This window comes from Hyperoodon ampullatus (genome assembly GCF_949752795.1).
Source record: "Hyperoodon ampullatus genome assembly, chromosome: 5".
Classification (NCBI taxonomy): domain Eukaryota; kingdom Metazoa; phylum Chordata; class Mammalia; order Artiodactyla; family Ziphiidae; genus Hyperoodon; species Hyperoodon ampullatus.
Window position 1 is genome coordinate 98,898,383 of NC_136918.1, and position 12,963 is coordinate 98,911,345.

A 12,963-nucleotide genomic window follows, 5' to 3' on the forward strand; every position below is an offset into this window, starting at 1 on the left:
TTTTGTTTATTCTACAAAAGCTACAGTAAATGAAAAGGTATGTGAAGGCACTTAGTAAAGCACCGACAAATTTTCTTTAAAACATAATTTTTACATATAAATTTTTGGTCCACTTGGCATTTATCTCGGTATAAGGAGTGAGATATGGAACCCAGCTTACTTTTTTTAGATGGCTACCCAGTTGTTCCAATACCAATTATTAAATAATCCATCTTTCCCTACTGATTTTTCACTTTTGCCGTATCCTGTACTTTCATATGCATATGGGTCTATTTCTGAACTTTCAGCTCCGTTCCACTGTTCTGATCTGTCTGTCACACGTGTGCCAGTTCCATACTCTTTTAATTACTGAGACTTTGTAATATGTTTTTTTAAAAAAACAATCTGATAGATACTATAGGCATAGTATCCTCACTAGCATTCTTTTTTAGAATTTTGCCAGCTATTTTTTCTTCTGTATTTTCTCATATGAACACAGAACTAGTTTATCTAGTTTAAAAAATAATTCTATATGAGTTTCATTGGGAATCTGTGAAATTTGTAGATTATTCTAGGTAAAACAGACATCTTTACATTGAATATTCCTATTCAACAATATGGTACTCCTTTCTGTTTAAGATCTGCTGCATCCCTTATGTAATATTTTCTTCATCTAAATTTTGGCTAGTTTTTTCCTTGGTGTTCTATTTTTTCTTGTTACCATTTTAAATTAGATCTTTTCTTTCATTTATTTCTCCAACTGGTTATTGCTTGTATGCTCTCCCTGTTTTACCCTTGCGTGTTCTCCACACAGAAGCCAAAGTGATCCTTTAGAATGATTATTCAGATCATGTGACTTCTCTGCTCAAAATCCTCCAATGGCACCCCATGTCAGGGCATTTTGTACCTACTGTCCCCTCTGCCTGGAACACTTTTCTTCCAGATATCTGCTTGGCATTCTCATTCACTTTGTTCAAGTCTCTGCTCATATGTCAATCTCCTAAGAGGCTTTCTGTGACTACCCTTTTAAAAGTAGCCCCCATCTTTTTCTATCCATTTGCCATGCTTTATTTTTTTCCTACATAACTTATCACTACTTGACATTATAATGCATATTTATTTGTTTATTGTCTGCCTCCCTTACTGGAAAGTAGGTTCCATGAGAGAGGGGACTCTGTATATTTTGTTCATTGCTGCTCTCCAGCATATGGAACTTGTCAGCTCGGCACATATCAGTTACTCAGAAAACAGTTACGAAATGGAACAGGTGAAGCTTCCAACCTAATGAGCTCCAGGGCTCGGATGGCAGAGCCACAGATAATCAGCATCAGGACCGATTTCTTCTCACTGTGGTTTTTCCGAAGTTTCACCCACTTAGGGCAGACTGAAAAAAGACAATGAGAAAAATATTACCCTAAATATAGCAAAATAAGGCCTCCAAAGTTGAATATCCCCCATTACTTCTTTGTTATTGCTTAAGTAAAATAAAATATGAGCACTGTTTAGATTCTATTCTCTGGTTATTCTAGATATTAAACTAAAATGAAATATCATTAACTTACACCACAAAACATATAATATGCCAAGTAGCTAAATGTGACCAGTTTTAGGACTAAGTTAGTACAAAAAAAGAAAAGGAAATTTAAAAAGTTTGTAATAATACATTTTCTATATTTTAATTTATGTTTGTTGCTTAAAGGCAGTGTTGACTAAATGGGAAAAGAACTGATTTAAAAGTGCTACATTTTAGGGACTTCCCTGGTGGTACAGTGGTTAAGAATCCGCCTGCCAATGCAGGGGACACAGGTTCGAGCCCCGGTCTGGGAAGATTCCACATGCCGCGGAGCAACTAAGCCTGTGCACCACAACTACTGAGCCTGCTCTCTAGAGCCCGCGAGCCACAACTACTGAGCTCATGTGCCACAACTATGGAAGCCCAGGTGCCTAGAGCCCGTGCTCTGCAACAAAGAGAAGCCATCACAATGAGAAGCCCGTGCACCACAACGAAGAGTAGCCCCCGCTCACGCAGCTAGAGAAAGCCTGAGCGCAGCAACAAAGACCCAACGCAGCCAAAAATAAATAAATAAATAGATAAATAAATAATGCTACATTTTAAAGGGACACTCAGCATAAGATATAAAATGGAAATGATATTAAAATAGCAAACATTTATTAAACACTGACACTGTGCTATGCACTTTACATAACTTTTTTAGTTCTCATAATCCATTGAGATTGAATCCATTATTACCTACATTTACATTTGCTGAATTTGAGGCTAAGAAAGGTTTATGAACTCAAGCTGAGTGTCATCAGAATTGGTTAGAATTTGAAAAAAGAATGTTAAATCACCGTGTCTAAACTATTTCATTGTTGGTCACAATAAATGACTACCTAGCATGAATAATCTAGTTATTACTGCCTACATTCAATCGAAAAGATCAAATTAGATTGTCTGTGCAATAGCCATGGTCTGAATTCTGAACATGGGAACAGAATTTCAGGACCTCAGAGATGGGTTCAAGATCACACAGTCCAACTTCCTTGTCTTTCAGATAACAAAATAGAGTCCTGGAGGAGTCCTCAGTGACTTGTGCCAAGTCAAATAGCAAATTGATGGGGTACCTGCAAATAGAACACTGAGAATTCTCTGGATTCCAGGAGCAATACTTCTAATGTGTTATAAAACAAAAACAAGACCAAAACCCAAATCCCCAATACCAGAGAAAAACAAGATTAAATTCAAATAAATAAAAATTAATATCAAGATGGACCTAAAAAACCTTCATTTAAAATCCATTTAAGATGGAAACTTGATTTTAAATGATGTTTTAAAAGTTTTTATTTTAAAGAGGTAGGCCTAATGTTTTAATGGAAATAATAAAACTTGATGAATAATTTTTTAAAAAATGAGTTTACTTACTTTCTTTTAGATATGATGAAAGACTGTGAGTCAAATCATTGGCCTTGAGGAAGCAGGAGTCTAGAAATATGAGAAACATGCTTTGTAGAAGATTTTGCAAACACACACATACTCAAAATAGATTACATGTGAAAGGTGTATTCTTTTTTTTTTTTATTAGTTTCTGCTTTATAACAAAGTGAATCAGTCATACATATACATCTGTTTCCACATCCCTTCCCTCATGCATCTCCCTCCCTCCCACCCTCCCCATCCCACCCCTCCAGGCAGTCACAAAGCACCCAGCTGATCTCCCTGTGCTCTGCGGCTGCTTCCCACTATCTATGTACCTTACGTTTGGTAGTGTATATATGTCCATGCCTCTCTTTCGCTTTGTCACAGCTTACCCTTCCCCCTCCCCATATCCTCAAGTCCATTCTCAAGTAGGTCTGTGTCTTTATTTCTGTCTTACCCATAAGTTCTTCATGACATTTTTTTTTTTCTTAAATTCCATATATATGTGTCAGCATACAGTATTTGTCTTTCTCTTTCTGACTTACTTCACTCTGTATGACAGACTCTAGGTCCATCCACCTCATTACAAATAGCTCAATTTCATTTCTTTTTATGGCTGAGTAATATTCCATTGTATATATGTGCCACATCTTCTTTACCCATTCATCCGATGATGGACACTTAGGTTGTTTCCATCTCTGGGCTATTGTAAATAGGGCTGCTATGAACATTTTGGTACATGTCTCTTTTTTTTTTTTTTTTTATTAGTTTCTGCTTTATAACAAAGTGAATCAGTCATACATATACATCTGTTCCCACATCCCCTCCCTCATGCATCTCCCTCCCTCCCACCCTCCCCATCCCACCCCTCCAGGCGGTCACAAAGCACCGAGCTGATCTCCCTGTGCTCTGCGGCTGCTTCCCACTATCTATCTACCTTACGTTTGGTAGTGTATATATGTCCATGCCTCTCTTTCCCTTTGTCACAGCTTACCCTTCCCCTTCCCCATATCCTCAAGTCCATTCTCAAGTAGGTCTGTGTCTTTATTCCCGTTTTACCCCTAGGTTCTTCATGACTTTTTTTTTTTTTTAAATTCCATATATATGTGTTAGCATACGGTATTTGTCTTTCTCTTTCTGACTTACTTCACTCTGTATGACAGACTCTAGGTCTATCCACCTCATTACAAATAGCTCAGTTTCGTTTCTTTTTATGGCTGAGTAATATTCCATTGTATATATGTGCCACATCTTCTTTATCCATTCATCCGATGATGGACACTTAGGTTGTTTCCAGCTCCGGGCTATTGTGAATAGAGCTGCAATGAACATTTTGGTACATGTCTCTTTTTGAATTATGGTTTTCTCAGGGTATATGCCTAGTAGTGGGATTGCTGGGTCATATGGTAGTTCTATTTTTAGTTTTTTAAGGAACCTCCATACTGTTCTCCATAGTGGCTGTACCAATTCACATTCCCACCAGCAGTGCAAGAGTGTTCCCTTTTCTCCACACCCTCTCCAGCATTTATTGTTTCTAGATTTCTTGATGATGGCCATTCTGACTGGTGTGAGATGATATCTCATTGTAGTTTTCATTTGCATTTCTCTAATGATTAATGATGTTGAGCATTCTTTCATGTGTTTGTTGGCAGTCTGTATATCTTCTGTGGAGAAATGTCTATTTAGGTCTTCTGCCCATTTTTGGATTGGGTTGTTTGTTTTTTTGTTATTGAGCTGCATGAGCTGCTTATAAATTTTGGAGATTAATCCTTTGTCAGTTGCTTCATTTGCAAATATTTTCTCCCATTCTGAGGGTTGTCTTTTGGTCTTGTTTATGGTTTCCTTTGCTGTGCAAAAGCTTTTAAGTTTCATTAGGTCCCATGTGTTTATTTTTGTCTTTATTTCCATTTCTCTAGGAGGTGGGTCAAAAAGGATCTTGCTGTGATTTATGTCATAGAGTGTTCTGCCTATGTTTTCCTCTAAGAGTTTGATAGTGTCTGGCCTTACATTTAGGTCTTTAATCCATTTTGAGCTTATTTTTGTGTATGGTGTTAGGGAGTGATCTAATCTCATACTTTTACATGTCCCTGTCCAGTTTTCCCAGCACCACTTATTGAAGAGACTGTCCTTTCTCCACTGTACATTCCTGCCTCCTTTATCAAAGATAAGGTGACCATATGTCCGTGGGTTTATCTCTGGGCTGTGAAAGGTGTATTCTTAAATAGGTTGTACAACATTAATGAATTGGGGACTCATATATTTTAAAGTTGTCTAGCATTTAAAACAACAGCAGCAGCAACAATAAGTAAACTTTAAACTGTCCATCATTTCTTAGAGTAGTGAAATAGAAGCTTGTATCATTCAACGACTAATGAAGCATCTTTATTTTCAAATCCATGGAATAGGCAATATACAAAGGCAAAGCTGAAACAGCTAACAAATCTATGTGGAGATGCTCAAACTCGTCATCATAGAAATGCAAATTAATACAAAATGAGATAACACTTTGCACACACTTTAGAATGGCAACTGTTAGAAAGATGTATATACCAAGTGTTGCTGAGAATGTAGGATGATGGAAACTCTTTGTGAACTGTAGGTGGAGGTGTAAAGTGGTATCGCTATCCTGGATGGTAGTAAAATTAAGGTGTTTATACCCTATGACCCCAGGATTACATTCCTGAGTAAATAATGGAAAGAAATTCTTGTGTAGTCTGTAAAGAGACATACTCAAGTATATTCATACTAGCATTATTTGTAATACTGGGGAACTAGAAGCAACCTAAAGGTCCATATAGGAGAAAATGGATGAGCAATATGTGGTCGATGAAATCACTGGAATACTGTGTAGCATTTTAGAAGCAATGAAGTAGATGTACTTAAAGCTATACAGGTATCTTGAAAAAGTGTTAAGTGAGGAAAGAAACAGAATGAGAGGTTCAGCACATCATTTAAATAAATTGTAAAATGTATCCACACGCAACAATATGATATATTTTACAAGAACATATGCATATTTAAAAAGGTATAGTAACACATTATGCCTATGGAGAAAGGAATTTGGAGTGTGGATGGGGAAAAGCGGGAAGAATGCATCAAAATACAACATTAACATAACACAGCACAACAACACAATGAAAGAATGGAACGGGCTACAATAAAACATAGGAGCCTTGCTCAACCAACAATGATCATGGTCTAGCAATTACGTAGTATTATTAACTCTGTTCCTAAGATGTATAAAAAAGCAACATCATGTTTAGCATCCTAATTCATTATAGCAGAAAAAGTCTGTCTATAAACATAGCAGAGTGTTAGGGAGTAAACTATTACTAAATTAAATGAAACTTATGCTGCGCCCCAGCATATATAACTGACAATATGTGAGTAACCAACTTCAAAGATGTTTCCCCCATACTGTTGTTGAGCCTTTGATGGTCTTGAAAACTGTAACCTCCCAAGCCTGGATATGACCAGACTCACCTGGAGAACTTTACAAAAAATACAGATTCCTGGAATGGACTCCCCCCTTGCTCAATGAGTCAGAATTCCTTGCGGCTGGGCCTGGGAATTTGCTTTTTAAGTTCCTGGGTGATTCAGTTGCGGCTAGCTTACAGGCATTTAGCACTGATCTAAACCACACTGCAGCTCTCAGGAGGACAGCTGAGTTAGCTCTAAGTGATTCCTGCCTCAAAACTCTACTTAAGTTCCCATGTGTATGACATTAACAATGTACATGCACAGTATTAATTGAAAAGACATGTTGCTGCCCTACAGACACAAACAACTTCAAACCACAACCAAGTTAGACACTCAGCAAACTAAATAGGAACAATATTTTATTACTTATATCCATCTTGTATTTATGCCCCTTCCTGAGACTGTTCCAGATAGCCCATGGCGTGCCCCTCCTCTCAAATAACAGAGACCTCCTCTGTGTCCTTGGTCCTGACAGTGTAGTGATGGGCGTTTTCTCTAAAACCTTCCTATGATGGCTTTGTTCACTGTGGCTCAGAATGGCCTAATTTCTTAACTGAAAATGAAAACCTGTTCCTTTTGGCTATAGCAGTATTTTTAACATATTTTAAACATTTTCCCCTCAGCCAACCATGACCACACATTCTTGCCTAACTATATTACTGCACTCTAATGATGATATAATATAATGTAAACTCACTATGGAACTCAAATGACTCCTTAAAGGCTTTTTCTTCTGACTTTTGACTCTCTACAATTCTAGCAAATTACAATGTTCCATGAGGTTACAGAGTAGCAGTGGTCCCATAATCTTACAAGTCCTTCTTGAGGTGAAGGTAAACTCTAACAAAGAACTAGAAGGGAAAATTGACCACTGAGTCAGAGTAAAATCAAACTTCAGTTAAATATTGAAGAGGCTTTGTTATAATACCTGGTTCCTGAGGATAGAAGAGCCAGGACCTAGCTCTCCTCCTGAGGAACTGCTGTGCTGAGGAGAGTGGTTTCTAACTGCCGTTGGGCTTTCTGATCTCAGTAAGTAGAAAACTCCAGAACTCGCTCATGTGGAAATGAGTTCCTTCAATTCCCTAAAGAGTATTCCTTTTGGAAAAGGAACAGACAGGGGTACTGATGTCTCCAACCCAACGTGCATTTAAAACACACACACACACGCACACACACACACACACACACATCAGTTTATAAAAGAATTATAACAATTCAGGGTATGGGATGTTTTTCAGCTTCTCAAGCCTCTAGAAAGCATAAAGTTGTAATGGAAAAAGGAAATCAAGCTACCCTTGACTTTTTCCAAAAGCAGTGTTAGATATCTCTAGTAGTCTATATATAGAGAGCTCATCTGAAGCAGTGGTGCCCAAACCCTCTGAGGTTTGATTTTACGACACCTTTTCTTCAATCTCTGTGCAAAAGAGTTACAAGTTATATCATTATTTTGAAATTAATTAAAATTGGTTTTTAAAATAATTTTCCAATATCTTTTAACTTAATTATAAATATCTAAGGCAGTAGATATCAAATGATAGTAGGCTTAAGAATCACACAGGGGGCTTCCCTGGTGGCGCAGTGGTTGAGAGTCCGCCTGCCGATGCAGGGGACACGGGTTTGTGGCCCAGTCCGGGAAGATCCCACATGCCGCGGAGCGGCTGGGCCCGTGAGCCATGGCCGCTGAGCCTGCGCGTCCGGAGCCTGTGCTCCACAACGGGAGAGGCCACAACAGTGAGAGGTCCGCATACTGCAAAAAAAAAGAATCACACAGGGCTTCCCTGGTGGTGCAGTGGTTGAGGGTCCGCCTGCCGATGCAGGGGACACGGGTTCATGCCCCGGTCCGGGAAGATCCCACATGCCGCGGAGCGGCTGGGCCCGTGAGCCATGGCCGCTGAGCCTGCACGTCCGGAGCCTGTGCTCCCCGGCGGGACAGGCCACAGCAGTGAGAGGCCCGCGTACAAAATAATAATAATAATAATAATCACACAGGGTGAGGTGTCAGCCTTGCTAAAAATGCAGAATTTTGTCCCTATCTTTAGATGGTTTACTTGAAAAAAGTCTTGACTGGGACCCAAAATACTACCCTAAAAGCAAAACCATGACTAGATATCCATGATAAGGGCAACAACAAAACTAAGATGCTATTAAAGCTAAAGTTCTTATCTATAAAGGATGAGTAAAATTAATTATCTATACTTTTGAATGTGTGCTTTATCTTTTTTTAATTTAACTTCTATCCTCATTAAAATTCTTATTTATTGAAGAATGTGTCCCAAAAAATGCACACCCAATACCTTTTGAATAAAAATTACAAATCTTTCTTTTAGACTGAACGAATACCAGTTAGCATCTGAATGAAGAAATCATCCAACAGTTAAAGCTATTAGGTTGAGGAAAGGAGTACTAGCACGTGGAAATATATTAATTAGAAGGAATAACAACAAGGAAGCCTGGCTGTACCTGGTAGGGTTAGTTCTTCTAATTCAATCACTGAGCGGTTGCTGCTGTAATAGTCCTTCATCAGCTTCTGTAGGTCTTCAGGTGTCCCTGGTTTTGGCTCTGATTTTGCAAGAACATCAGTAATTTTCTTCTGATGAGAACGAAGTAAAAATGGGAAGACAGACTTTAGGATGGCATTTGGCTTAGGATGATTCCTCTGGCATTTAAACTGTAAGTAGATTCTGTGATAGCCAAGTGTGAATGGGAGTTCTAATAAACACACTTGAGAAAACTTAAAAGATACTTCTTGGACATAACTACTGCTTTGAAAAATGAATGGATGATCTAAAAGACTCCTTGTAACTCTTGGTCTCTGCTAGGAGAACTAAAAATTTTGCAGGAGTCTATAATAGGGTACTATTTTCTGTTAAAAGTCAATAAATCTTGTTGCTTGTGGAAACCTCCTTTTAAGACTCAGAAAATGTGTATTCCTGGGAGAGGAGAATTTTGAGAATTTCCTGTGTAACCTGGTTCTTAAGGCACTGAGTTTCAGTTTGGATTTCTGGGATTAAAGTAAGAGTTGCAGGACTAATCTCAGCAAAGGAGGACACTAAATACGGGCACTTGAGACCCTCAATTCTCAAGTCTTGGGAGAGACATCTTGAATTGGCCCTATGGAAAGCAGAACAGGAAATACTTTACATCTATTTTGATTTGGCCTTATTTGTGTAGCATTTACTGAATGCCTGCAATGTACTAGGAATGCACAATTGTTCATTTAACTTTCATCATAAACTTCCCTTCTTATTTCTTCCTAGTATTTCACCAAAAATCCAGAAAGAGCCCTTCCTTGCCTCCTACCCCAGCTTCCCCCCCCCTTCCATACTATCTTCCTTTTTATACCACTGCCAAGAAAGTTCTGTCAAATGAATTAACTTTAAAAGAACACGTCATCCGTGGGCACATTTTAGCATGACCTCAGCCAAGGCTAAACTAGCTAGCTGGAGTTCTGACCTTGAACCCCAAGAACTTAACACTCCTGAAGGCCATTAGTGTACAAACTATCAAAGAGAAGTTAAAGTCATTTCTTCAAGGACTTGCCAAAACTCAGCCAATTTGGCATTTCCCATCCTCCTATTTGGCCATGTGCAGGCAAGGAAAACATATGCACACACACTCTCAGTTTTCTAAAAGCTTGCTGTTAAGTAATTGGTTTGAGTCCATCTTCTTTCCTCTAATCCCAATCGCATTTCCTCTGCTGACTACAGCAGTAGACCCTTCTTGGCAGGGAGAGAATTACACTGCTGTTTTCACAACTGTGGTGGAAGGTCAAAGCTAACCACACTTTTGGGCTTCCCTGGTGGTGCAGTGGTTAAGAATCCACCTGCCAATGCAGGGGACACAGGTTCGAACCCTGGTCCACGAAGATCCCACATGCTGTGGAGCAACTAAGCCCGTGTGCCACAACTACTGAGCCTGCGCTCTAGAGCCCACGTGCCACAAATACTGAAGCCTGCGTGCCCAGAGCCCGTGCTCGAAAGCCCGCACACAGCAACGAACACCCAATGCAGCCAAAAATAAATAAATTAATTAATTAAAAAAAAAAAAAGCTAACCACACTTTCTTCAAGGCTGAGCCATAAGAAAGTTTGTATAGGAGGAACAGAGTTTTCCGTATGTTCACAGGCAAGTCTTAAAACACAAGGGGAGCCTTTTGCTTTAAATTATGGTTCGAAATTAGAGTCAGAAATGCCTTATACTTACACTACTTTCATCTGCTTATTATTTTCTTTTTATTAATACTTTAAGACATAAGGTTTTTAAAAAATGAAATGGGTAAGAAAAGAAGGTTGGTAAATTTCTTTTCTTAGACAGAGCCAGAGGGACCAGAAGGCAGGAGAGCTCTGGGCCCCTTCTAGAATTAGAAACCCGCCTGACTTCTAACCGCAGTGAAAACACAGGGTGGGTGACAAAGATGTTTGGTAATCCACAAGACTGAAATAGGAATTAGAAGAATTTATTTTTAGCTCCAACAGAAACACTTATTACTAGTGACCTTAGGAAAGTCACCAAACCTCAATGAATTTTACAATTTTTGCATATCTAAAGTGGGGATTACAATAATTGCCTCATCAAAGTACACTATATAACAATGTGACAGAAACCAAGTGGGTCCGTACCATTATAAAAAATCATTAATATTACCTTTTTCCTCTTCCTGGTCTTGGTGGCATCTTCATTTGTTTCCTTTGGTTGTATCAAGAAACATTCTTTAGGCTATAAAGAAATGTAAATGAGAAAACTTTCATCTTAGCATGATGAGGTGTCAACTAATGGTATGAATCCCAAAGTATCAATATCTACTGTCATGCATGTATTCTTCAGAGTATCTTGGTAATATGGACAAAGAAATGTTGGCAAATCCACTGAAGGCTATTATGCAGGGGCCGAGCTGAGAGAATTTGTAAAAGTGAGAAAGTGCAGATGACTCAAGACTGGAAAATCTTTGAACAAAGGTCAAAATGTGTGAGTAAATGTATATATGTGTTTGAGGTGGTGGTACAGGGTATTAAAGATGGAAGACAGTGGCTAGGTTTGGAAAATACAGGCAGAAAGAGATGTGATTAAAATTAAGATGTAGTAAAGAAGTCTGACTAGAATGACTGGTGTTTCCAGGAACTAGCAATGTGTGAGTCTGTATTTCCAAGTCACTGACTTATCATTTTGTTATCCATTCCTTTCCTCTTCTCAAATAGGCACAGAAAATCTGAAGTAGGATATATTTACTTATATTTTTATAAAACCAGCTGCACCAAATGTCTTATCTATAGTGACTACAAAATGAATGTTTCTGCTTATGGTCTGACAAAAGCCTCAACACCATGGCATCCTGAGTAATTGATTTTGCCTGTTGCCTTGACCCCTGGAGTACCCTAGATAGTTTAGTGCTATTTTTACCCTAAGGGTTTGTTTTTTGTTTTGTTTTAGTGTAGAAAAACAGGAAATTTGGACTAAGACCCTGATTTATAAAATAGAATGCTTCAGATTCCATATTTATTAATCATAGGCAGTTATATAAAATGTTTCCTGTATTAGATCTTTTATGCAACATTTTCAAACAAGTTGCCAAGTAAGACATAAAATATAAGTGAAAACTTATTCTGAGTTTTTTCTTGATTAAGTTTCCATTCCAACTAGAGAGTACTCAGTTTAAGCTGGTAAACTACTAACTAAAGCAATCTTGACTCTACTGGCTTTGTTTAAAATGATTACAGATGAAGCTTTCTATTAAAGTTTCCAGATAGCCTGCAGATTAAGAATGCCTATGGCCTGAATCCAGAGAGATATAATGCTATGTAATTTCTTCAAGACATGGGGCCAGGACCAGCAGTTTCTAGACTCTGTTTCAGTTATAGAGAAGTAGATTCAAAAGGCTCAGGATTAAAGTAATATGGGAATCTTGAAATTTCAGCTGCTTCTCAGTTAAAAGAAAAAACCTGCAAAGTACAATTGCATCATAGCTAAAGAAAACAGATATTAGGACCTCTCTTATTTAGAAAGTTAAGCTGTCTTGTGGATGCAGATACACGCTAATTTGATGCCAATTAGAAACTGGGCCAAGGCCACTAATATGTCACAGAAGCTGCCAGACAGTCATAAGAGTCCAATTACAGATCAAGCCAACATCAGCTCATGCTGCTATGGCAAAGGCCTGGATACAATTAGTATCTCCTTAGATTCCTCAAGGCATACTTCAGTATCTTGTCCCCATTATGAAGGTTTTGGGGGGAAGCAGATGTAGAACCTGTTTCATTTTCTTATTTAGCAAATGGGGGTGCTCTCTAAGAGTATGTTCAATGTGCGGGGTTTGTATTTATGCCAGGTTTACAAAGCCAATTAAACATGACACAAATTAAATGTGGAAATGAGCTCAGTTATAAGGACATGGACTCTCCAATTCTGGAAGAAAAAATAAAAACACAATTCTGAATCATGCAAAGGAATAAAGAAACATGCTTGACAACTGCTTTTGTCAAGATCCTGTAACAGGTTTACATGCTAGGTTCAAATTCTTACATCATCTTAAAGGAAATGCAGTATGATATTTGTTTTCTGGGAGCAGTCACTTTAGCTGGTTGCAGTAGGGTG

At 38.4% G+C, this 12,963-nt stretch overlaps 1 protein-coding gene across 2 annotated transcripts in view; it reads right to left on the reverse strand.

The window, feature by feature from the left end:
• Positions 1–12,963, reverse strand: part of CMSS1 (cms1 ribosomal small subunit homolog) — a 396,523-nt gene that overhangs the window by 11,125 nt on the left and 372,435 nt on the right. For both annotated transcript variants that reach the window (XM_079704181.1, XM_079704182.1), the window contains exons 3-6: positions 11,020–11,091; positions 8,837–8,966; positions 2,903–2,962; positions 1,261–1,363 (exon numbers count right to left, since the gene is read on the reverse strand). In XM_079704181.1, coding sequence (XP_079560307.1) covers positions 1,261–1,363; positions 2,903–2,962; positions 8,837–8,966; positions 11,020–11,091 — 365 coding nt within the window. The remainder of the gene's footprint in view (positions 1–1,260; positions 1,364–2,902; positions 2,963–8,836; positions 8,967–11,019; positions 11,092–12,963) is intronic.